At 43.2% G+C, this 27,029-nt stretch overlaps 3 protein-coding genes across 3 annotated transcripts in view; 2 read left to right on the top strand and 1 right to left on the bottom strand.

Annotated features, from left to right (window-relative positions):
* Positions 1-25: 25 nt before the first annotated feature.
* On the bottom strand, positions 26-5,173 carry LOC105562560 (potassium voltage-gated channel protein Shaw-like). The gene is made up of 7 exons (XM_012013505.1): positions 5,064-5,173; positions 4,598-4,905; positions 2,612-3,058; positions 2,093-2,380; positions 1,510-1,719; positions 750-938; positions 26-646 (listed from the first exon to the last, which is right to left on the bottom strand). Exons 2-7 carry the CDS (start codon positions 4,883-4,885, stop codon positions 476-478), a joined length of 1,593 nt encoding a protein of 530 aa, XP_011868895.1. The 5' UTR covers positions 4,886-4,905; positions 5,064-5,173; the 3' UTR covers positions 26-475.
* Positions 5,174-8,018: 2,845 nt separating this feature from the next.
* On the top strand, positions 8,019-14,212 carry LOC105562557. The gene is made up of 3 exons (XM_012013503.1): positions 8,019-8,534; positions 10,877-11,316; positions 13,876-14,212. The coding sequence occupies exons 1-3, from the start codon at positions 8,355-8,357 to the stop codon at positions 14,210-14,212; spliced, it is 957 nt and encodes a 318-aa protein (XP_011868893.1). The 5' UTR covers positions 8,019-8,354.
* Positions 14,213-14,885: 673 nt separating this feature from the next.
* The window catches only part of LOC105562559, a 15,554-nt gene continuing 3,410 nt past the window's right edge, over positions 14,886-27,029 (top strand). The window contains exons 1-11 of the mRNA XM_012013504.1: positions 14,886-15,355; positions 15,481-15,822; positions 15,908-16,055; positions 16,133-16,541; positions 16,754-16,849; positions 18,749-19,118; positions 19,450-19,662; positions 20,139-20,669; positions 21,395-21,691; positions 22,847-23,141; positions 23,424-23,690. Of these exons, the coding sequence (XP_011868894.1) occupies positions 14,978-15,355; positions 15,481-15,822; positions 15,908-16,055; positions 16,133-16,541; positions 16,754-16,849; positions 18,749-19,118; positions 19,450-19,662; positions 20,139-20,669; positions 21,395-21,691; positions 22,847-23,141; positions 23,424-23,690 (3,346 nt within the window). The 5' untranslated portion in view covers positions 14,886-14,977. The remainder of the gene's footprint in view (positions 15,356-15,480; positions 15,823-15,907; positions 16,056-16,132; positions 16,542-16,753; positions 16,850-18,748; positions 19,119-19,449; positions 19,663-20,138; positions 20,670-21,394; positions 21,692-22,846; positions 23,142-23,423; positions 23,691-27,029) is intronic.

The raw sequence follows: 27,029 nt of genomic DNA, 5'->3' as shown, positions 1-27,029 counted from the left end.
TTACTCCCGAGTTGTGTACCGAATTTACGCCGTGGGAACAACCCTGACACTCACCCATTAGCCGCGAGTGAAGAGGATTAACGTTCGATAACCCGAAGATAATACCCGATCATCCGCGGATACCATCTCGAGACGTCGTCCCCCTTTGTCCGCCTTGAAACTTTCTGAAACTTCTTGGCGTCGAAGCTCACGAACTTATTTTCCGCCCCCTTCCTCTCCATTAAGAAAATTAAGTTAATCGTTTGACAAACTGTGTGGACACCAACGGATGTCGATGTCGATAATTGGCGCGACTTTCGCGAGCCGACTTTCTTTTCAATATCCAAGTAAACGGTATTTGTTTTATTATATTATTATTTGACTACAAGTCTTGACTACTAGATGTCTTTTTGATTTCACATCCAACGTATATAACAAACGATTCATCGCTATGGCACGAATCGTATTCGTAATCGTTGTTTTCTCCTTCGATATTTCAAATGTTTTCTGATATCATGATAAAAGTATCAGAAATAGCTATACAAGTGGGTACAAGTGGCATTTCGTTCTCGAATCCCTGACGGTGCATTTTGCTATCAAACCGATTGATTGTATTGTTTCCATTGTGATTGAAGCTTCTGCCCGACTCTGAAGTATCTACGCTCGGCTGTAAATAAGCGGCAGGTGAAATTACGCAAAATGCAAAAAGGACGTTTGCAAGTTATTTATAAAACAATTAAGGTGAAAAGTATAATATGTACACGCGGTACCTGTAATTGTAATACACTTTCTAATCCAGCGGCGGTTGAACGGGGTGTCAAGTCCATTATTGATTTAGACGCGGAACTCGGTAGAAGTTGGCGATCCTCTCTGTCAACATAATTCTGATACGGCGACCTCGTTCGTCTTAGAGAAGCCGGTAAAACTTTTCTTCTTCGCTTCGGTAGCTTGCTGCGCGCCTGAAAGTTTAATTTTTTCGTGTACACCCACGTCCGATTTTTATGTTAAAAATATCAATTTCGATCAGACGGCTGCGTATAAATTAGTGAGCATGCCCAAGTGTACACAGAAAAAAAAGGCTGCAGTTACCACAATCTCACTATAATTAATAGTCTCATTTTAGGAGCCAACCGCATTTCTACACTGAAAAAAAAATCTGGTAGATTCAACCAGTCGTCTGTTAGAAAATGGACGAATCAGAATTCCCTTTAGGATTTACCAGATTTGTAGTAAAGTCTACCAAACTTCTGGTTATGAAATATCTTTCATGGTAAATCCTAAAGGAATTCTGGTAAATCCTAAAGGGAATTCTGATTCGTCCATTTTCTAACAGACGTCTGGTTGAATCTAACAGATTTTTTTTTCAGTCTATAATTCTTCCAACTGCGTAAATCATGGTTGACCTAATAATGTATTATAGTTCTCATAGGCACAATATTGGTCCATGCAACTTATTACATGGTTGCCATAAACCAAAACGAGCTCTTAAACTATCTCTGTCAGCGTACGGCGGATACAGTGTTAGCGCACCTGCGTGTGCGAGTAGAACATGGAAAAGTTGCTGACGATGACCGGAACTGGAAGAGCGATGGTCAGGACGCCGGCGAGGGCGCACAGTCCGCCGATGAACATGCCGGGAAAAGTTTTCGGTGTCATGTCGCCGTACCCTACAGTGGTCATGGTGACCAGGGCCCACCATAAACCTCGTGGTATACTGTCAAAATCGTTGTCGGGATTTTCCTGCAAAGTGTTGCGATACGGCATGAAAAGCCAGGACATAACTTTGGCCGTCTCGCGAGTTTCGATTCAATATTCCCCGTTTTCGAACATCCGAGATATCAATTGATCTAAACAGGAATTTTTATCGAATTAATTTCATCTCGTCGTAAGTTTGCCACGAATATATGTGTTAACGTAGAATCCGCGGCAGTACATGCAAAGAAGAGCCGGGGATCGCAGTTTAAAACCAGGCCTATAAATTTTTCTTCACGGAAGACAAGCCGCCCCGCGGATTTTACTGTAAAAGTTCTACCGCTTTGTTTGAACTGCACCCAGAACTGCGCCCTTAAAATATTTAGCTCTATCCCTCGTGAAACTAGAAGTGGAAATGCACCTGCAGACGTTCAACATAGAATATGAGACTGGCGAAAAGCACGATCCCTAGTACGAGGAAGAAGACCAGTAAGGCCAACTCTTTGGCGGACGCCTTAAAGGTGTGGATAAGGATTCTAAGTCCGGGTGAGTGCCGCGTCAACTTGAATAGTCGTAGAACACGCGCTATTGACAGAAGCTCCAGATAAAGGTTTGGTTTTGCCAGAAACTCCGTGTAGAAGCTCATCGTCGCCGCTAGATCGATCGCATTGACTGGCGACATGGCGAAGCGCCTCAGGCTGGGACTTGCCTGCAATTAAGTTACATAGTATCGTAGTGTTCACTATGTTAGCCATCACGGCCGCAGATAACCCGGTTTATTGATTATAAATTAGAAAGAGTTAGCATTATAATAGAATATTGAGGCAAAAGTAAAGATATATACGTCATTCGATTATCCCGCGCAGGGGAGAACTGAAATGTCCGGCAAAATGTAATTAGCGATTACGATTAAATTAAAGCAAATACGATAAGATCGTACGAGACAGCGGAGGGCTATTTCCAGAGTGAACCAAGCATTGCAAGCGTGTTCCAGGTAGAAAAACGCGCGGTGAGGATCGGCGATGAGTTCCATAGCGTTCGAACAGTCTCCCCTCGATTCTTCGAAGTCGTGTTTATTCCTCGGTGATTCTACTGGCGCGTGACTCTTCACGCAGAAACAGAGCACGGATAGACAAATAAAGAACACCGATATGCAGGCTATGTATTTGGCCGAAGGGTAAGGCTCATCGAAAAGAACCCAAATGCGGGACCGTAATCTTTGCCATCTCGTTAAGGTCCCTTTACGATACTCGTCCTCGACACCGAAAACCCGAGCGATTTCTTCATCGCTGAGCTTTTCACCCTCGACGTCGAGCTTATCGAGGATTGCCAAGGTGGCTTGCGTGTCTCGATGAATGCTGTACGTGCTCCAACAACACGGCTCTACCTAAAAAAAAGGGTCATTTTCATTAACAGAGTATTAAAGTGCCCCAACGATGTATTTGGTGTAGTTACTTATAAGCAGGGATTGAATACAAGAGTTATTTTTAAAACAAAAAATTCATTCGAGTTATCAAGCCTACTGTACCAACTGACCAATTTGAAGTTTAATTTCGCGAAAAATCTTAATTTTTCCGGGTCAATAAACAAGAGTTATTTTTTATTAACATTTTTAAATCATAGATGATTTATATCTAGAAGTACGAATAAATTGTTAACCTTTTTCCAATTTCGATAAAAATTAATTGTTAACCTTTGAGCGATTTGTATGTTAATCAGAAATAAGAGTTGTTCTGCGATTTTTATTTTTTCTCTCAAAAAATAAAAATCACGCGTGCTTAATTTCTATGTTCACCTATCGAAAACGGATCCCAAACGGTATTCTAAAGTTACTTTACATAACATCTTCATTATTAGGTGCTTATTTTATTTTTATGAATTACCTACGTCAATTACAGAGAGCACAATCTTTTTTCGGTATAAACTTATATTTTTATTTAAATAATAAAGTTTTGATACTTCTGATCTAATCTATGTAATTATTTCATGTTCATTATGTTCCATGAAATTAGATATACTGTTAAACGGTTATTCTTTTTGATTTATTGTCTCATTCGATTAAGCGTGCAAAAATGTGCCACCCTAACAGTGATTAATTGTTGTTTTGTAGTTCAATAAATCAGGCTGAGGTTTGTTTTTGAGGGAAATATTTTTGCTTAAGGAATAACATTTATTTTTGAGAGATATTATTTATATCTCTCACGGTGTGATTTTAAAAGCAATTGACTAGGAAATAAAAGTTGCAAGTTAATGAAAATAAAAAATAATTTAAAAAATGTAAAATAAAAATCAAAGACATAACATGATTTTTTCTAAAAAAAATTATCGATTTCAATCCCTGCTTAGAAGTTATGCCAAATTGTTTCTATGATGCAGACCAGCAACGTCTATAAAGAGCTTACAATAATAAAATGAATAAGAGATATGTTATTTGAACAATTTGTATGTGGAATTTCTAGTTTTAATGTAGCATCTCTAATGGTGTTTCTTACCATTCTGTTTTTCAAGTCCTCTTTATGCGTGACAGAGAAAACATATAATTTAAATTTAAAAGATAGATCAACGACACTCTTTCTTTACTGTTTTATCTTTTATTATCAAATTTCGACAACTGACCAATTACAATAATTATTTCAACAAAATAAAAGAGAAATTAGATTTACATTAAAATTAATCTCTGATGCGTCACAGATTGCATACGTGATTGAAGTTGCTTTAAATAATTGACAGAATATTGACACGAAATTATTGGATTTTATATCTATAATATATGTATTTTATAATATTAATATCGCGTATGTTTCCTATTTTACTGATATAATTATTTTTCAATGTATATTTATATACATGCAATATATATAATTTGGGATTGATAGTTAACGAATAACATTGCGCAATTTATTTGGGGCGAAAGTATCGAACGAACCTGATTCGAATCGAGACCCCAAAATTCCAGTTCCTTTTCGAAGAGCGGGCCGCACACGTCCGCGGGATAGTGCAGTTTTCCAGTACGATAATAATTGAGCACTTGCGCGAAAACATCGGGATGCCTGTCGTAAAAGTATTCATTCAAAACCGGATCGTAATTCGATAATGCCTCCGTTAACCGTGACAATCTGGTCGCTGGGATTTTCTTCAGCGTCGCTTTATACGTCTCGTGTCGAACACCACCCACATTCAATGTCACCCGATCGTTCCATTTTCCGTCTTTCATTTTTTCGCCCTATATAGCACCTAGTAGAATATGCAGAAAAGGATATCCGTTCGAAGAGGGACGCGCAAAATTTCAGGGGGCCGCTAAATAAAGCGTGTCATTCAACGTTTCGATCGTTAATTAATAAGTAATTGTTCCTAAGCGCGCTCTTTACGCGATGGATTTTATTTTTACTCACTTTTGTCCGAGAATCTCCAATAATTTGGAAAGCAAGTACTAAAGGATAAAAATACTTTCCCGTTACACACTTTGCATCAGCGAGGCTCGCTTGATGACTATTCGACAGTGCGCGGGACCATAAGGTTTCGGTAAAAAGGAACGGCTTGCGCCGCACGTGCTTTCCCGTTCTATAAATTCACGCGTGTTTATTTGCATAACTCGCCACACACACTCAAATCCGTTTGTCCAGTTAGAAATGCAAAGTCACGTAATGGTCGGTTTGTTTCCTCGTTGAAATTCCGTTAAAGTGGTGGAAAACAATGCGCATGCAGATCTCTTTTATGTATTTCATATGAGGACAATATCGTCGGCAATAATTCTCTACGGGACATAACGTTGACGAGATGTCAGTAAAATTTTTATAACTCGATATCTTTACGGTGACGATGTCGATTAAAAAATAATTGTCTGCTATATTTTTAATTTATTAAAAATGTATTATGGGTATCCCATACATATCTTTTACAAATACATATGTAAAACATGTACAAAAAGAGAGAGGGCACCACGCGCTTTAGAAGTGGTTTGAATTTTCGAAAAATTTGTTTAACAATATCTAGAACAAAGGATTACGATGAGTGACGTCAAGTAGCGTTAAACTGTCTTTTTAGCAATTATTTTAAAGCCATTGTCATTTCAACGTGAATTCTTGTTCTGCTCTGGTTATAACCGATGGTTCAAGAACGTAATACGTTAATCTGCAGCATTTCCGAAATATTTTTGAAAGTTATTCGGACATTACAGGTAATGATATCATTGACTATTAAATAACTTAAGGAAACATATTTGTTCCCGTTATTAAATACATATAATTTAAATATATTTATAATTTGTATCGTCTTCATTCGCTCCTATGTATCAATATGTAGTAAGTGTGAAACTAAAGTATGCTAGTATCCCTTTATAATCTGAAATCTGCCGGTACATATGAGATCTGCATTGATTTACACGGAGATATACATTTGTCATACGTGCGACCTCTCTGCCGCGGTGAAAGAACTACAAACACGTATACAGGATACTTAAAAAATTACATAAACATATAATAATATGTAGTGAATATATGACAATATATGACACAAATTTTACCTTTGGAATTAATTGTAATTATCAAAATTTTTTATTTAATGTAAGATTACAAACATAAAAACAGCATCGATTAACTTGGCACGAGGCCCAGAGAGATTTTCACACTGGATGAATAAACGCAAAATTAAAATAACATTAACCTGCACATTAATTACAAAGATAAAGCTTACAATTTAATACATTTAAACAATAATTAAACAATAATTCAACGAGAAGGATAACAAGATTAAAATTTAATCATGCTATTATAAAATTATGTCGAACAAGATTGTCGTTTGAACTTCAGAGGGTAGTTCCGGCGCCGCAACAAAGAGGGTGACGGCGGAAGGATGTGCAGGAGCTCCATCTGGTCTCGACGTGGCCGGTCTCTCGTACCTTCCCCCCTCTCCCTTTCCCTCTTCCTTTCCCTCTCCCTCTCCCTCTCACCCTTTCTTCCTTTCTCCCTCCCGTCTTCTCTCCTTTCCGTCTTCGCTCATCTCCTAATCGTAGGCGTCGGTACTTCCGCGCGCATGCACGTCGTACAAAACGTAGGCGTCGCAGCTTTAAGGACGGCGCCCGTCTATGACGTCATATTTGTTTCATTCCGCCGTGCCAGCACGCGTCCGGCTTGTCTTTTCAATATTGTAACTGTGTCATCTCGTTTATCTCGCTCCCTCTACCCTTAACCGTCGCCGCCCCCTTTCCCCGCGGCCTCCTCATTCATCTCCGCGACGTGTCAGTTCTGCTATAGTATGTTTAACATGCCGCTTTTTTATCTTTCCTCTCAGCTAATGCCATTGTCCCACATGCACACGTGCCCGCAGCGGCACAATCCTCCCGTTCATTTCCTGGTTTACCTTTGATTCAGCGACAATGTTATTAGCCTGATTATACCGCTCACCTAATTATCTATTATTCTATTTATTACCGTAACGCCTCGACGCTACGGCGTTCTGCGGTAGTTAAACGCTTAGGATTAAGGATATACGTAAGCCAACGTGTACGGAATATATTAAAGACCGAGAAACAAATTGGACGACTTCGTGGTCGCACATAAGTTTTAGCGAACGTCGTATTATTATGTAACAATAAATTCAGACCGACGTCGATCAGTCATTTTTATCTCGGACACTTGGCGCCTTCAACAGTCTCGGACGAAAGGGGTGGTTGCTTCACTCCGGCGGCGACGTCTCTCCGGGAAGAATCGGGATCTCGTCCCGTGGATTTTTCAGTAGAATAATTGCGAGCGTCGCTAGATCAGCTCGACAGAGGCTCGCCGCGGTATAAAAATAATCGGGGAAGAACTATTTATAATGGCGTTCACCCTATCGGCATTAAGCGAGACGCGGATAAATATCACGGTATTAATACGCTTGACGAGGAGAACGTGCCCGTGCGGCTCACAAAGCGGACGCACGAGTCGAGAGTAAGGAAGGTTACAAATACCCCCACCGCGCCAGCTACCCCCGTCGTCATCATCCCTCTTTTGCCGCGAACATCCGCTATGATTTTCCCCTCCCTCCACCCCCCGCGCCGTCTCAATTTCTCCCACGCCTCCACCCCCTTCCCATTCATCCCCCTCTATCCGTATCACCGTCGCCGCTTCTTCCACCCTGTCTCTGCCGTATCTACCCTTCTCGTATCATCGCGCTCTCGCTCGCACCAGCACGCGCGCCCCGGCGTCGCGTCGCCTCCGACCCGTAGGGGAGAGCTCGTCATCCCTCGCGTTCTCGCGAGGACCACCGAGACGCGTCGCCTCGGTCGTGGTCCGACGTATGCCAACGTCGTCACGGTGGCCGTCGACCATCGCCGCCGTCGCGCTCGCCGTTGTCGGGTCCCCCGCGGCACGTATCAATCGCCAGGAGTCTGCCGACGACAGATCGCCGCGAATCCGCCGAGGCGCGAGTGTCGCGTAAGGACATTGTCGGGTGGTGGACCCGTCGTCCACCGTCTCCGCTCGCGCGATCATGACGGTCCCGCGGGCGCGAGACGCGCCGACGAGATAGTCTACGAGGAGGGCTGGCTGGAGCCTCTCGGTTTACCCCCGGGGCGCCGAGAGTGTCGGACAAGTTCCTCTCTCGTTTGAGAGGGAAAAGGCGGGTAGATCGATAGGCCAGCTGGTGTGCGTGCTCGCGGCCGTTTTCGCAGCCAGTCGGTGCGACCGCGCGGGGTGCGGCCCAGGATGGTGAAGGCACCGAGCGTGGCACCCGCCGGTGGAACGGCGGGTGTCAGGAGGATCCATCCCGGCCCCGAGATCGCCATGAACCCGAGGAATCTGCCCACGGCCTCCGCGAGCATGCCGCCTGCTATGCGGGGAGATGCCAATGCTGTCGGCAGAACGACACCCGTTTATCATCTCCAGGTACCGTCGAGATCCCCGACGTAGACATGTTTATGCGTAGGGAGAAACGTGACGTATGTCCTACTGCTGGAGCATCGGGCTGGTTCAGCTGTGTGGGGCTGCTTTCCGAAACGACACCCTTCTGTTTTCGCTCGCGGCACTTCTCGGCACCTTCTATTTGAAAATAGAACGCGCATTATAAATAATACGAAACAAATGGACCGATAAATAGAGATGAGTAGACGGTCGTCACGAGCCGAGAGCCGCAAGCTCCACTTCAACACAGATCGCGAGAGCGTCTTGCGTTTTGTTTTTAATTCATGATTTATGAGATCGTTATTCATACCGTGGAGCGTGTATTTCGGACCTGATTTATCGTAACACGGCTTTATGATCGTGACAGAGCATTACGTTTGTGTACAAATAAAATCTATTATGTAACACAAAATCGATATTATCGCGTTAAATCAAAAGTTTTATTTTACGCATCTCATTTTGCATCTTCTTCCTCTTCGCGCATAGCACAGCTATGAGAGAAAAGGGAAAAGTCACTGGCTGTTTCATAACTGAAGTTCATTAACCGCGTTTGCCGTTGCGATCCGGGTCAACCGTTAACAGATAAACTTGAACTTATTCAGTACTTTTAACTTTGAGATATTTCGCTAGCTAACGAATACACCTGGAAAAAATTTGGAGCAATGTATATCGTTTTAGCTAACTTTGAGAAAAAGGTGTCTAGGGAACGTGCTCCCTTTTGTATACTTTCTTGTTTACCATTTCTAATTACTTAAAAAAGTGCATTAATGCCGCGACAATCAACGACAAGCTCGCTGCTCGGCCATACAAGTAATATTATTCTCTAATCATCGTCTCGTCCTTGGAGAATGAGGACATTGCTCGCGCTTCAAAGTCCGTTTCCTGCAACCGAATGTAGGTCAGTCTCCTCGAGAGAAATGCTCCTCGTTTGACGACGGCTGAAACGTTTCCCTCGTCCGTCTCGTTGATCTCCGCTAAACGGAGGACAACCTGAACGAATCTCGTTACCGGAAACTGATAATACGATAGACATTAGACGGCTACAATGCCATCGCCATGGCGCGGGCGGGAGATAGCGGAACTTCATGCTTATAGGAAAGGAATAATGCAAGAACGGTAATGAAGTCCGGGAAATTACAGAAGTTTAATGCAGCGACTATTGCGATTTCCGATAACGTAGCTCGGCACAATGAGCGGCGTATAGCTGTGGAACTTCGATGAATGAAGCAGTTTACCGTACTCGATCGAAGAACGATACAATTTTTAACTGCCCCGCGGAAGACAATAACCACCCCGCAATGAAAGCGTTTTGTTTCTTCATTTTTTTTCACAAGTACAGTTTCACGTTTCAACATCCATAACGTTTTTAAACTGGCACATTTTGAGTCCTGAATATCACATTTCCAGCAAGTATTTGGAAATTTAATATCGCCAATAAATGTTTCGCATCTGAGAGGTCTCGAGCGGAAATAATATCGATAACTAATACCCCGTGCAATAGCTGAATTTTATATCGCAGCGTCGCGGATAGATTGAGAGCAGAAATGTAAAAATGTTCGTAGAAAGGGGAAAGTGCCAATGTGAACCACAAAATGGACAGAACTCGGCTCTCGCACGGTAAAAGTCAGAATTTCTCTTTAATAAGAAACAAACGTTTCGACCCTTCTTCGGGTCTTCTTCGGTGAAACTCGTTTAAACCGAATAAAAACATAAATCTTAGGAAATCAGCACACCATGTGACTTCAAAGTCATCCCTCTGTCTGTGCACAACACTCGACAGTGGAACGAATCCGTAACAATAGCGTTAAAAGACAGTGTCTGACTTTTATTGTGCGAGAACTGAGTTCTGTTCATTTCGTGGCTCACATTGGCACTTTCTCCATTCTACGTAATTTCTTTTCGGGAGCCTTCGCTACCGTTTCGAAATATAAAAAGTGTTCTACGGTAATTCTAATAATTTCGAAGAGTAACGCGAGTCAAAGTGACAAATTTTGCGCGTTCGCGGTCGGCTCGTCTCATTAAAAAGAATCTCTTAACCGCGCTTAATTCTCAGGCATTCTTTCATCTCATCGAGTTGCCTTTCTCCCTTCGTGCGATTTGTTAACGATTTCGAGCGCAAAATGATATTCGAGGGCTTTGGAAGGCGCCGCCGTCAAAATCACCTATCGGCAAGCTATACAAATCAGTAGTCTCGCGCAGCGATTCCTTTGCGATGCCTACGCCTATCACGTCCGGGTAAATCGCTCCGCGCGTCAATCAACGTCCGCTACCCGTCGGAATCGTTGGGGCTGCGTTTCCGGGAATATAATCGCGGCTGTTTGCGACAGGTGGACGTCTCCACGCAGGCAGACCTCCACGGCGGCTTCGGCGGTCCTGGTGGTGTTATGGACTCGTGGGATCGTCGCGCGACCCCGTTGTACTCGCGCGAGGACATCAAGGAGCAGTACTGCATCACCAGCCGGCAGCTGGACGCCGTCGAGAAGTCCGGCGGCGGTTTCTTCGGGTGCCTGTCAACGAGGGGACCGTCGCCGTGCAGCACCACCAGAAATTCCATCCTGTCGGCGTGCGTGCGTAGTGTCCCCAGCGACGAGAACCTCTGCGACGCGCCCTACCCTCGAAGGCCCCTCCAAATTATGTTCCGTCAGCCTTATCCGACCTACTCCCGCGGTCTGTCGCGGTACGACCTTGAGGAAGAGGCGGACTGGATCGAGAGTTCCTACTTCAGACGGCGCCCGAGATCGTTTTGCACTGTGCCCGACCCGAAAAGGTGAGCATGAAGACACATCGATCCCTCCCGCTGATGGTTTTCTCCCGTCCGGATTCTGAGCGCAGAAAAAACCACCGCGATTCGTCGAAGAGTCGACCAGTTGAGAAATGGAAAATTTTTAAGTACTGCTGTGAAAAACTGGCATGCACTCGTTAATTTTCCTATATCGCGATATTTGGGACTCTCCGTTCTCCGATGATGATTTTACAATTACGTGAAGTGAGAAAATTTTTCATCCGATAAACCGATTAAATAGTGTTTTGCGATGGTTATTCTTTCCGATTACGTTTTCCGATTAAATTACGGACACATCCGATGAAATTTATCCGATAAAACGCAATTATCGATAAAAATTGATCGAAAAATCGATCACATTTTTCGTCGGATATATCGGCTTGTTATTATGTAATAGGATTATCCGATTATATTTAATCGGACATTTTTCTCAGTGTGTTAACATGGTAGTAAGACTAGTTTAAACACGTCACCGATTGAGGGAGGTCCCAGGTTCGAATCCTGGCTGAGGTAATATTTTTCGCAATAAGAATAATTCACAGTACGGGGAAGGGGGGTATTGAATGCTAAATGTAGCATCGAGAAATGCTAAAAATGTAGCGTTTTAAATACCATATAATTACAAATCGGTTATCGATTTGAATATGTGAGTTTGCTGACGATAATGATTCCACCCGTAAGAAAAGTGCGTTATGTCCGAAAAGAAACCGGCGCGCGGGACAAATGTGGGAAGTACGTTAACTCTAATGGTAGATTTATGTACAAATCTATATTTTTTAAATCATGTATGGCTTATGTTTTCATAATCGTGATAATTACTCGAGCAATCACCGCGCGCGGCATACTTGCATACTCGAGATCGACACCTGCGAAGGGCCATATTACCTCCGACTATTTGGCAGCCGAGTGCTTCGGATATTTGGGGCAAATTACTCCGTCGAGACGCGTTTAGAATGTATCTACTGATCGATTTATCGGTAAAGACTTTAGTAACGTAATTGATCGAAAGGCGTGTCGCAATGCAAACGATGAGCATGCAAGGGTAACGGAATTGCAGTCTAACAAGAGGAGAAAAAACTTTCGTCCGTTTGCCTACAGTTATACAAATGGAAAAAGTTGCAGACGCTTATTATAAATATACGATACGTTGTTTTCATTTACAAGAAAACAGCATAACTTTGCTAGAGAAGTCAATTGTGAATTTTTGTGGAAAAATCCGTGACGACGAGCCGCGCTTTCCGACACGATCGGTAGGTACAGCAGGGAAAAAGATTTCCTATTCGGAAATTTATCTTTATCCTCATATTGATCCGGGCATCTTCTATGTTTTTACATAGACCTTATAAAAACGATATTTATATAGCACAGTGTTCCATCGACTGTTACGTGTAAAGCCTTCCGTGGTCTCCTCATAGTATAGTGTCTAGGGTTGGGTTTATTTCTGATTAGCATGAGTGCTGCACCGCCCCTTTATCAGCTTTTTAAGGTCAACGGAAAGCGGTCGATTAAAAAATTATGGTTGCGCGCAAGATCGTTGTGTGCGTGTAAGAATATGCGGAAAAAAATCTGGAGCTAATGGACAACGGTGTGACGACATAAATATAGTCCCGTGCTAACGATCTTATTTTAAGCTTATCAATTTTTCCGTTTATTCATTTATTTTTCCGCGCGATTGTTTCACGATGAAAATTAATTTCCCTCGGTAGCGTCGTATTTTCAAAATTGATATATAGGTAACGCGCCTGTATAAGAGGGTCATCTGTTCTTCGACAGAATGACACGCTGTCATTCTGTTTCCCCACACGATACATTCGTAACGCGTGCGATCGAACCGTGTTCGCAACAGCACGGCCCATATATACGACAATCACTTGATAACGTGTTTTCCACTTAGCTCATTTAACTTCGGTTATTCGACCAAATTCTTCTGCTCTTAATTAATACTTATTTTAGCCGTCGATCTGCGACACATTTAATTTATTTAATTTACTTTATATTTTGTATGTCACCGAAGAGGATCGCGTTAGATGATCGAAACGTTTGACCCGTTTTAAAGTTTTTTATAGACATTAAACTGTTGTTATTTTTTCGCTACTGACACCCTGCGTCGGCTCCTATTGCCTTCTTTGTTCCATAGATTTTACTGTTTATCATCGGAGCCTTTATGTCGTAATTTTCCGTCATTTAATTTCCATTATTAACGATGGCACGCATTTTAAAAGTTTCTATCTCTCTCAATAATATTTGATTAATATATTTTTAAAGTAATTGAGAAACTTTAATTATGATTGCCAATTCCATCAATTATACATCGCTGAATTTCGTAAAAATGCTGCAATGATTTTAATAAAGATTAGATTAATCTGAATAATCCGAAACGATAATGAATTGGACGGGAAACGCTGTAGATATTTATAGAAACATCCAGCGTCAGTTTTGCTGATATTAATTGAAATATCGCCGATAGGCGACTGTATAAATCATTGTTTAATGATATTACAGCTTGACGGTTATAGATACAGACATAATTTTCTACCGTGATAGATACACTTGGGTCCCGGAGGACGAGGAATCCATGAAGCTGGAAGGTCCACGGCCAGTACTGCCACCAGTACCTCCCCCTCCCGCCTCCGCGATGACGATGCAAATATCGCAAGCTCCAAAGGCGAAACATGTGAGCTTCGCGAGATCGCACACGCTCACGTCGTTCGAAGTCCCAAGGAACATAAGCCCCCCGAGGCCACATAATCCGGAACGTCTTATAGACTCGCAGCCGACTATGCAGAATACTATAATGCCTTCGTCCTTGCCCTTAGCCCATCCTTATCCTGGCGTTGAGCCACGTGTTCTTGTACTTGGTAAGTTGTGTCTCGCACAATGATAATTGCTTAAGTTTTTACACACGTGTGTAAAAACTTATATATGTATACATGTAACTTATATATAAATTGTAAGTGCGTAAACGATTATAAAATACTAATTGTAAAATTGCAAATAGAATATTTAGTCGAAGGTAATTATTAACTTATTGAGATTTAATCTGAGATTCCGTACTGTGCAGCAACTGCGCACGGAGATACACATCGCCGCGCTATTTTGATCCCAAGCCAAGTATCATAGATTATGTGGGGAAAGGAAAGTTAAAGCTATTTACTCGCGGCCGGTTTGACGACGGCAAAGCTCGCTACAAGCTGGCCTAACGTAGATCAAAGAACATGACGAAATCCTTCAAAATAAAGTGGAAGAGAACAAATATACTTGACCAAGTTGTGACGTAGATGTCTATTACTGTACAGCGAATTGTGTCAAAAATGATCAAAGAGTGACTACTAAATTTAATTTCAATAATTCTATCTGAATCTTTTTTTTACAAAATTTGCATAATAAATTTGTTTACACCTTTGTTCGTCAATTGACTTCGATAAGACGTTACACCGAAATATTATTCGTATTTTATTGAAATACTGAAAGTACCAAGCATTTAACTAATTGAAACTTATTTAAAGCTGATTTAAAACAGCTTCTAATGAGCTTGCTGTAACGAGTGTGGTCAAGTACCTTTTACAGCTGGCGGATATCAATTCGCATAGTTTGGCCGACACGTAGCTATTTCTTTGTTCCAGAGAAACAACCTAAACGCGGCGCCATGAAGACTCAGGCGACGCAGACTGAGCTCCCGCCAATGTTCCGTCGTGTGCTTCCGGTGACCCTCAGTCCCAGAACTATCCATCGCGTCAAGATGGTGTCACAGGGTGCTCAAACGAACGGCATTTTCAACGGCAGAAAATTGACCAAAAGTTACTCGGAAGCTGGACAATTAGGGACGCCGCTTGGTGGCCAGACTGCGCCGACGAAAGAAGAATCTGAACACGAGCCGCTTCACAGGACTCAAAGTGAAGAGCCACCGAGGTCGCCCTTTCTTATTTCAACAACACCACCACCGAAACTTCCCTCTATCACCACTGCCGTCGTCGTTGAGGAAACCTTGCCAAACGGAGATATCGCGATCGTTCCTGTCGGCATTGTAAGCATTTTGATATAAACTTTTACATTTCTATGAAAAGCCTTATCCACTGAGGCAGACTTGCAGAATCCTGTGCACTTCCGTATTGGACTTGATGTAAATTATCTGTTCTGTGTTCGTTTCAGTGTCATCAACATCGTAGATCCCTCGACATAGACGACCAGGAGATTTTTATAAATTTCAAACCGGCACCGGTGTCGCCAGATGCCCGGGCGCTTCTCAGCCGGATTTCTGAGCCCGCCCGTCGGTTCCTTCCTCTCCAGAAGACCTTCTCCGATGGCGAGATCCGTGTCGAGAGACGCGAGCTCATTGGAGAAAGTAGCGAGCCGAGTTATCCTCACACCTGCAGGAGGAATCAGCAGGATCCTTGGGACAGAACTGTCAGAGCACCCGTCCAATTTTCCTCGACACCCGAGGATCTGTCCTTGTTACGAAGCCTCTCGCCTCACGAGGATCATCACGAAGAGGTAGGGCATGTCGAAAACGTATTTCGCAAACCGAAATTGCAGTGTGTCAAGTAAGACTTTTGTAAAATAATCACATCATTTTAAGGAATTCCATGAAAATCTGATACGTCGAGGAATACTCTTTCGAAAAAGAAGCGTATCCCTCGAGGACGGTGTACAAGGTGTACCGTCGGATGATTTTATGCTTCCTAGATCACTTCCAACATCACCTACATCGCCAACCGCGACAGCAAGTGTGTATCGTAACATAACACAATGTCACATTAATGCGGAAAATCTGGTACGATATAACCAACGGTACTTTTTTTAGCAACGCGAAGGATATCGCAGGCTCCGAAGGACGATTCGTTGCCCGCCTGCGCCTTATTACACACCGCGGTCTATCCGCCTGCTTTCAGCACCGGGACCGGCATCGCCGGCACCAGCATCATCGGCCAGGTGACTTCACCGTTCGCGTCGAGTGATTCTTTAACGAACGATGTGACCAGGGACCACAGCGACGGAATATGGAACGAGTCGCAAGCGACGGTTCTCCAAGCTGATTCGTTAGCTCTATTGACGCCATCCTCAAGGAGAAGACATCTCCTGCTTTTGCAACATCAACAACGTTCCTCGATGGACACCGAGGCTCTGGACGTGGAAGACGATGTGGAACCTTGCCCGCCGAGTCCGAGAATACGTCTGGAGCCAGCCACTCCGGTGCAACCACTCACACCAAGGTAAGTCAATTCGCTTTAGGAGAGTCTGGCGGTTGAGAATGTTAAAATCATTTTGGCTACATTGTGCAGAGCAATAAATTCGATGCCTACGTCAATAGCCGCGAAAGTCTGAGAGTTAGAATTCGATGCTATGATTAAAAGATGTCAAGAGAGATTCTCACATATTGGCACTCATTGCAAATTACTTTACTTATAGGAGATACTTTTTACAGACGTTCTTACAGAATACAAGATCTGTTACCGGTACAGTTTCAACAAATTTACTACAATGATGTAGCCCCAACAGCACATTTTTATGCGTACGACCTGTAAGGCTGTAATTTAACACATTCTGATCTGGTTTCATAGTAGCTCCCCGAATTTTTAATTTGATTTTTTTCGACAAATCATCCTTAGAACATACAAAATATTTAATTATACATAAATTAGTGCTTTTGAGCGGACGTACGTTCCTGCATGCAATACAAATAAAATGATAATAATGATAGATAATAATTTCATCAATTGACGTCACTTTTTCTATCTATAAAAGGATATTAATATAGAAAGGTTGCTAAAAACTTTTATAGAATTACTTCTTATATATTTAAAAAAAAAGTACATATTGAATGTATAAATTGCAGGATGATGTTTGCTCGAGAATCATTATCCCCCAAAACTTTGTAAATGCATTATAAATAATATAGTGCAATGTATCGTAATCTTTTTTGAGATTACACACATAATTTTGTACATATTCTTTTACTTGGTCTTCCGACAGTAATATCCATTCCAATTATCATTTATTCCGTATTCGTTGATTTTTAGTTTGTATAATGAAACGTTGAAAAGTACTGTTATAATCTCCCAATATCGCAATATTACCCACATGTCAGGGATCCTCATGCCAGTGCTTCACGTTGCAAACCGATGAATAATGAGGTGTGAAAAGTGACATGTTGACAATCCAACTTATTCTTGCGCGCCATTTTGCTATTCGCTTTATGCTAACGCTGTAACATGTGACGTATTTTATAAAACCTATAAAATAATCCGAAAAACTAAGATTAGCAAGAAATGTGCTACGCGGAAGGAACGTTTTCCACTCCTTTCGGCGGTGATCGAGTCGCGTATTTTCCTGCACCAAGTAGATCTCGTGTCACGAGATAGCTATTCACTTTATGACTGTTTATTAACTGTCAAGGAAAACGGATAGTTTTCGGATAATTTTACAGGTGTGCTAAAGCGATTGGAAGTATTTCTTTCATCCAAATATCTTTTTATTTTAAAGTGGTACGCAAGAATTCTCATCGTGTTATTTCTCTAGCGTCACGATTCTAGCATGGACAGGCTGCGTTCGGATATTCATTGTCAGTGCTAAAAATCTGTAGTGTCTTCTTTTTCTTCTTCTTCAAGTAGCATACTCGATTTCGAGCGTCCTCTGTCCCGAGAGTGTATCTGTGTTACAATTTAATATTAATAGAACCGATTCCAAACCGCTCTGTAGGGGGACGTCCTGGGCAAAATACTCTCGGTGGTTTGCCTTCCAAGAGGTGGCGAACGAATAAAACCCACAGTCGGGTTTGAAGTCGTATCTTCGACTCACCTCAACAGCGTATATACGATCGCCACGTGATTTAAACTGGCAGTGAATATCGGAACGAAACCTCAGAAGTCTTATCCCAGTGAGAAATGATTCGTCGATCGACGAGTCATTTTTCGCTGGGATGCGGGGTCTACAATACGAGTCTCAGAGTCGTAGTCGTAAGAATAGTCGATTATGATTAGTGAATTCTCATGTGTCTGACTGAATTGACCAATTACAGTCGATTATCCTTACGACTGCGACTCTGAGACTCGCGTCGCAGACCCCGCCTGAAAGGTGGCTTTCCATTTGGCATCGTAACTGGCTCGTAACACTCGACCATTCGTCCTTGTTTAACATTTGCCGAGCAACAAGAATGAAATGCTTCTGAGAGTCTTGCGAGCTCTAATGGAACGTATAGAAATACCACGAATTGCAGGCCACGCAAGACGTATTTTTCTTGAAAATGTCAGTCGGAAAAAAAGAAAAAGTCAGAAATGTTATCGTATCAATGTATATATTTTTCCTTAGTAGCGCCGCGATCAATGTACATAATTTATCCCACGACATCGAAGTACCCCGCTTCTTCCTTGTTGGATCCTTTCCTCTGCATCACGATTAAAGTTTATGTTCCGCTTCCCAGCATCGAATCATCTATTTCTGCGAGTAACGGCCGACCGAGAAGTGGATTACGCCGCGCGAGTCCAGGTCCGCCGTTGTCTCAGCCGCAGTCGCAGTCGTCGAGCGAGTTCGGTTTGAGCCTGGCGAGGACCGACTCGGGCGGACGCACCGATATTTCCGAGACCTCCGAGGATTACGTCACTGCCAATACTTCTACGGAAACCGGGACCACTACAGGCACGTCCGCCACGACCAGTTCCTGGTCGAGGCCACCGCAGACGTCCAGCGCCGCGGCGTCGGCGGCGTCGGCGCCCGCTTCGACCACCGCGACCGCCGCGGAAGGCAGCTCCTTCGAGAGCGCGAGCTCAATTTACAGCCTGGCGAGGAGCGAGGTAAACGTAAATTACGTAAATTAATTTACGCCTTCAATTTTGCCAGTCATTTCGGAATATTCGAGTGAATTAATGCTCGGACGAACGCATAAGATAATTGCCTCCGTAACTGCACGCTACTGCACTTAATTCAGTCGCCACCCTTGACAAATTTAATTTTTTTTTTGTAAGATACGGAAAATAGATTTTATAATTTTCAATTTATATTGCCGATCTAATTTAAACTTTAATCTTTCCCAAGAAAGAATTAATTTGAAGTTAACCATGCAACGGAATTTTGTGCTGCATTAATAAGAAAGATTTTGATTGCATTTGCATTTTATCCCACTAGGCTGTTATTGAGGAGCCGTGTAGTCCGCCGCCAATTTTAGAAGAAGCGGAAATCACGTTTGGATTAGAATTACCTCCGCCGACAATGAGGTCTAGTAGCAGCAGTAGTTCAGGTAGCTATGACCTAAAAGACGCGATGGCAGATCCGAATAACGGGGTAGAGCAAGTCGCTCCACACAGCGGGCCTGCCTCGGAGACTGAATTGGATCGGGACGTAAGTGTTTAGGAATCCCCTGGCGAAAATTTCACGTGAGAGGTGACGTTTATATTTATTTATGAAGAGTTTTATTGATGGCTGCACCGTTTGGAAGTACGTTGCGAACACCTGGTTAATTCTTTGCTGACAATAACATTTTACAAACACTTAGAAAACTAATATAATGAAAACGTTTGACATTGTATTCATTAAACGCCATTTGAACACGTGTAACCGTGAACATGTCATAAACAGCTCCATGTTTAAATTTATATCTCACAAACAATTTAATAAATGTTTTAAAACTCAAATAAAACATTGACTGAACATCTAAACAAACTTCTTATAAACTTTTAATGAACAAATTATTTTTGCCATAAGGTTCTAAGTCGAATTCATGAAAAGTTTGAGGATCTAGTGAAATTGCCTCTAGCTGTGAGAAAAATATAAAACTCTTATCAGCCGGAAACGATTTTAGCGCTTTATTTCGACAGGAGGGTCATCGATCGTCGTCAGGCGGTTACGCCGAATCGCCACCCGACGTTCGCATGTGGAGCGAAGAGGAGCGCCGTCGAAAGAAGAAAACCTTCAGCTTGGACTTTCTCGCAACGGCAACGACGAGCAACGTCGAGCTGGAGCACCCCGCGGAGCCGGCGTATCCGGAGAACGTCGAGGTCAGTCCAACGCCCAGCCATCGGCACAGGTCGCGCGGCAAGCCAGCGTCGACTCGAAGTCCTCATCGAAATAACAGAAAACGGGACTCCGTGCAACAGTCGGCGCAGCAGCAACAGCAACAAGTGCTCAAGAGTCCTCAGAAGGAGGAATGGAGGATGGAGCAAACCGAGGACGGTCAGCACGCGCCGACGTCCGACGATTCGAGCTGCAGTCATCATTATCACATGCATCATCATCACCACCATCACATGCACCGGGAGGGTGCGGAGAGCACGAGGCATCGTCGCACCAGGGAAAGCCCGAGGAGGAAGACCAGCAGTTACATCTCTACCAGAAGACGCAGCAATGAGGTAGGCATGACGTTCGCCAATGTATTCCGCACTTTCTTTTGTTCAGGGTAAGGTGAATTCGCATCAGCTACCACACGCGGATCGAAATTTTGATGAGTCGCTAACAAGCGACATTTTAAAGTGATTCGCTTAATTAAAACGGGGAAACTTGTAGTCAACCCAACTGGTACGTTCATTTATTTGTTTAATACGACGTTTCGACCCTATTTTTGGGGGGTCCTTATCAAGTGATACTGCAAATCAGCAGCCACAGTGCTCACGTGTATTGACTCTGTCTTATGTGACGACGATGACTCACTTAGGTTCGTTTCTTCACTTTCTCTTGCTTTACTTAATAACTCACAGAATCTTATAATTGCGCATATTGTGGATTTGTAGTATCACTTGATAAGGACCCAAAAAATAGGGTCGACACGTTGTATCAAACAATTAATGAATATACCAGTTGAGTTGACTACAAGTTTCCAGTTTTAAACTTTAATCATCACTGGTGACTATAAGCAAACTTTCTTCGTGATTCGCTAAAATTTTCTTCTTTTATGTAACTACAACTTTACGCTGTACTGTCGACATCATAAAAGGCGTCGACGTGCTTTTATGTCGCTTACCAGCGACTCGTCAGATTGTTGATCCGAATTTGGCCACCTTACCCTACGAAGAAAAGATTCCTAACTCTTTTCCTTCCTCCACTGCGCATCTCGCATCTGTAAACAATCGCGTTGCAGGATAAGAACGCGGCCATAACGGGCAGTTTACCGCGAAGGAAGTCCCGCGTCGCAGACGACATAGTCTGCTCCAGTCGCCTGAGTCCCGGCCGCTATCAACGTAGCCCGGGGCATAACGGCCAGCGAGCGCTCGTTGTGGAGGCACAAAGTCCGGAGACGAGACTGAAAGCGGTGTCGGCGGAATCGTTGAGATCCGCCAGCCCGGGCAGCGACAGTGTCTTTTACAGCGAGAGCGCCGATCAGCCCATGTCCGTCGCCGCTTTGGCCGCCGCGCACTGTCAGCAATGTGGCAGAGAGGTGATATATTACTTATCGTGCATTATTCATTTGCCTTTCGCTCCTAGCCCTTTGCTCTGGGATGACCTATCTGCGAGGGCAATGCTGTTTCGTCTACTCCAACGCTCTGTCTAAAAGGGCTTTAATTTTATATCGTTTAGATCTTTCTAATATTCTTGACCCACGCAATATTAATAATACATTGTAAGACTTATTTCGGGCTGTCTTCTAACGGCTAAGAGAAAATTTCAAGTGCAAAGCGTTAGAATTTAATAACGTTTTACCGTTCTTGCTTACGATCGAAAGCTTTCTTATAACAATTTATTTTTTAATAAAAACTAGTAGGACACACAGAATGCATCTGAGACGTTCCCGCAACTTTAGCGTTAAATTAGATTTTATTGCGAATAAAAGATATGTACTTGTTATTAATCTTAATTTTGCAATTTTCTAAATTGACGTAATCAGAATCAGTTTATTATTATTTTCTATCTCATTATAACTTTTTGGAGATTTTGCTGTTTAATCGTATAGTAGTCGTCCTCTGAATAGTTGGCTTTGTCCCTTTAAAGCTTTTATTTCTTGTAGCTCGCTTCATACAAGAATTAACGTACAAACAATTTTTTCGTTTGCTCGATATGTTAATAATAAATTGTGTTGATGAGTAGCGCATAGAGAAAGCGTATAGACTTATGCTGTCCCTTCGAAACTACATCGATATATCTTTCGATAGTGTTATATCGTACGAATCTTTCCAAATAAAAATAAGATCGATTAGAAATAAAACTATACGTTCATGCGTAAAACTTGCGTAATTTCTTTAAACGGTAGAAAATGTTGACAAATATCTTAATAGTCATGAAAGTGTTAATTCATAGACTACTTTTCTTCCACACATTTTGTACTTAACTAATTGTGAGATAAATTAATTCCAGTTTCTTCGAAGAGACCTTAAATACTGAGCTAATCGAAAAAAATACCAAAGCTTTAATATCGCGAGTTGTAAGCAACTGTATACATATTTCTATCGATTTCCAATGCCATAAACGCTCGATAGCACGAACATGAGATTAAATACGAATGCAAAGTAGAAGTACTTCTTTCAATCTACTCATCTGTCCATCTATCTGCTTTCTTTCTCTATCGTGTGTGCCCTCCTGTTGCTTCACTCCCGAGGTGTCGGAAGAGATCGTTCGACCACCGGCAGGTTTTGCGGACTCCCCGGAAGGACACAGAACGTCTTCCAAGCACGTTACAGGACACCGGTTGTACAAGAAGTTCGACAAAAGGTACAGGTCGGAAGATCGAGGGGACCGTAGACATCGCCGTAGCAGCGCCGGTAGATCGGACATTCGAGCCAAATCGGAGGAGAGAGCCACCCCCCGGCCAGGAAGCAGAGGTTCCATCGACGATACAGGCAGGAGAAGGCTGCAAGCTCGAAGCACTGACGCCAGCATGGAGATTCTTACGGGTAAGCGTCGGAACATAAAATGTTTATACGTCACTTGAGACTGAATTGTTCAATTCGATTTTTTTCAATTAATTTCGTTCAATTATTTTTTCTATTAATAATTAATTTTAGTTAATTAAATAGAATTAATTATTTTTTAACTCAATTACTTTGAAATAATGCAAAAATTCCATACTTTTTCTTTATAAAATTGTAAATGTACAGTTGGAATGAGAAACAAATATCAAATACACCTGACGCGAATAACATTTGTTTTCTAATACATTTTCTTCTTAATGACAGGAAGAGAAGACGAGGATACTTACGTGGAACCGTACTTGAGCAGCGAGTGGATTTATATCGGGGACCTCGAGGAGAGCCACGTATGGAGAAGACCTGACAGCAGAGATGGTGACGACGAGGATAACGGCTATAAGGAGCGACGAGGCTCTCAAGAATCCACGGAGAGCGAGAAGAATTTTAAGAAGAGATATCAGGCTGCCACGCATAGGATGGTACATCGAAAAACCAGCGGCGAGATGTACAAGAGGATACAAACGAAATGTTTCGGTAAGTCGAATTGAAACAATTTTTCTTGTCGATTTGAAACCACCGTGGCGAGTATGGCGTAGAGAGGCGTGCGCTGCTTAGTAAACAAATGAACGAGAAGATCTGAGTTCTAATCCACGGACACCGCCGATTCTTTCGGAATTTCCCGAAGGGAAGCCACGCATATCCTTTCAGGGGTACAGCCCTTCAGATTGGGGGTTTCCTTCGGCAAGGTTAGCAGCCTATCGAAGATGAAGTAAAAAATGCTCAAAGTACCAGAACGAACTAGATAAAACAGGCTTTTAAGTTTAATACACGAGAAAGAAGAAGAAGAAGAAGATGGAGAAGAAGATTTGAAACCTGACGTTAAGTTTCGATCGCATTTCTCACACTGACTTCGTCATTTCATACAATCGATCGTTTCGTACGTGGAGAAGAATTGGAGGCGTCCCTTTGCGAGGAAGCCGACGAGAACTTTGTGAAAACGACAGCCCGAGCGAAAGCCACTGGGAAAACGTTGGGGGAGTTAAAATTGTTTTAAAATATAAAGCTGTTTTTATATCCCCTACGGTTAATTTAAAGCCGCATAAATCACACGAGCTCTCCAGATGTTAATCATCCGAGTGTAAATCCGTGAACGCCTATTAGCACAGTCGTTAATCACGGTTTTATCGGCGCAGCTGTTCTATAATCGTTCGTATCTGTGTTAGAAATTCTTAAGGCGCATTCCAAAATCTCCGAGTCGTGAGATCATTCGGCGCGATGACGCCCGGCGCGGCGCAAACGAGCGTTTTCAACGCCGAATCACGCATCGCCGAAGAATGTTCCTAAACCGTCTCGCGAAAGCGTCCTGCGATATATCCGCCGTCAAGGAAACGTTAGATAGCGAGCTAACGGGGGGGCAAGATGAAGCGAAAGGGAAGACGCGGGAAAAGAAATGGCGGAGGAGGAAAAGGAGGGCAAATGACGCGAAGCAGAAGAGATATGTAAACAGGTGGATACGAGAAAGTTAAACAAATCACGTTGATCTCAACAATCTGGCGTAGTTTATTCTGAAGACAATCAGACGGGGAATGAAGCGGTGTATATACCTTTGCAGAACTGAGGATCGTAGTAAAATTACTTTCACAACATTATGCGCATCGCTGCGAGCGCAAGGCGAGTTGCTATGAATATTCAAGAATATTTAAATTACGGGGCGAGCTGAGAGGGCGCGAGGGCGAGAGGCGCGGCGAGTGAAATTAAGAGGGCGAGAGAAGAGGAGAAAAGAATTGGGTCATGACAACGAGCGGGAAAAGGCACGGGTAAAGAGAGAAAGGCCGGGTACAGAGGGGGAGAGGCGCTCTTCCCGATTCTTTAAATAAGCACCGCGTAATACTCCGCCGTCTAAATATAATCCACCCGAGCACAGCCGTCGAGCGAGACGTTAAGTCCGGCCCGTCCGTGGCGGAGAAGGAAGACGAAGTTAGGGGAGAGGTGATTTGTGCCCGCGCGCGAAGACGACGGAGAAGCGCAGCGGCGCTCGCGAACCGCGGCTACCGGGGAGGCGGTGACTCGAAGAAGGAGCTTTTGGCCGGCAGTCAGTGGGTCAGGGCGCCGAGTCGCATTCCACGAGGCCGCTGGCTCGAGGCATCGTCTTCGCGAATCCGCCGTTTTCTGTGTATCGCGTCGCCGCGAGTTCATCCCCGAGCTGGTCCGCGAGCATCCCCCCGTCTTGCGGCCGAAGGTGCGCTGGCGAGGAGGTGAAGGAAGCGTTTCTTCTTCTCGGCATCGAAGAAGAAACGAGGGACGGCCCCCGCGAGCGACGAGCTACCCGCTGCCGCGAGTACGTTCCGTTGACAACCCGACGATGGTGTGCAACTCCGCGGGTTCCGAGTGCACGACGGAAGTGGACAAGGACGTGACATTGAAGCAAGCTCTGGAGGAGCTGCTTAAGTGCATGCTCAGAGTCTGGTGTAGGGAGGGTCAAGCTCTGGCGAGATTTGGCGTGACGGCGACAGGTAACGGAACGAAGGCTTACTTTGTTGCAGGGAGAGAGAGGTTTTTCTTCTTCCAATTTATCCCGAAAATCATCGTAATCGTCGGACAACGTGGCATTTCGAAGAATTTCCTGAGAGATTTTTCAAATGTTACCATACGTTCTACTAGCAATTATACTTAGTCCCGGTGTTTCACTTTCTGGTTAATTGTTAACCAGAGGTTAGTCGACTCTGTGTCTCTTCTCAGGTAATAACGTAGAAAGAGATGGAGAGTCGACTAACTCCCGGTTAACAGTTAACCAGAAAATGAACAACCGGGCGACCTTTGGTACACGGCAAAAAATGCTATTGAATTAAACAAAATAAAGTTGCTTGAATTAAACGTTAACGTCACGGGCTGCCGCAAACGTAAATAATTCATTCAATTGTATTTGCTATGGATTTTAATATTTTAAGCATTGAACTAAATATCCAGATTATTAAGACCACAATCTGATTGTTTTTCATTTATTAATACTGTTTCAACGATTTTATTTCAATGTCAAGAAACTCTCACACAGTTGTTCAAAACGCCAAGTTGTTCCACGATTGCATGATTTTCAGGGTAAATTTTAAGAGAAAATTCTCTCCCACGTGCAAACACAGAAAAAATGTTTCACAGAATAGGCGTAAAACCGGCAATTGGTTCGATCGATCATGATAAATAATATTATATCAGCTACAGCTACTTTTCTCACCGTTGGATCTTCAAAGTTGAAACTTTATAATAAACAAATCTTATTAACATCAGATACCAATGTGCTACAGACGGTAATACTACTCTGGGAAATGTTGATGTAAAATAGCAGGCAAGGATATGCGGAAAAATATTCTCTCCCTTAAGCAACAATTTTGCGGAAGCTAACTTTTCAGTCTCGCGATGCTTCATTATAATTACGACGTTCTCTAGAGAGTGTATTACACGCTACTTGGAAACTACGGGGATAATTTGTATTTATGGCTTAATTTCTATTTATGACACGCTGTCTGGCGCCAAATTAACGGCGCGACACAATTACCTGTAGCGATGATCGCTATATCGATACAAGACTTGAAAGGTGTGCGCTGACGACAATCGAACGTCGGCCAAGAATCGCCGAGAGATGCCGGCGGTCTGGATGTCCCAATCTCTGCCCGTCACCAAGTATCTAGTACAGCTCGCGTATCGCAAGGGGATCTAATTCATTGATAAAGCACGGCGCTACTGACATTTATGGCTGTGGCATTATCGGGTGCCCCGACATTTTTTCTAATCGGGTTCAAGTTGATCAAAGCACGCATGGACGGACGTACGTACGGTGAACCTGAGGAGGTGGGGGGGGGGGGGGGGGGTAAACGGGGA

This window comes from Vollenhovia emeryi, unplaced genomic scaffold (assembly GCF_000949405.1).
Source record: "Vollenhovia emeryi isolate VEMERY1.0 unplaced genomic scaffold, V.emery_V1.0 DF939186.1, whole genome shotgun sequence".
Classification (NCBI taxonomy): Eukaryota; Metazoa; Arthropoda; class Insecta; order Hymenoptera; family Formicidae; genus Vollenhovia; species Vollenhovia emeryi.
Note: the sequence above shows the minus strand (reverse complement) of the source record. Positions and strands in the feature narration are given on the sequence as shown.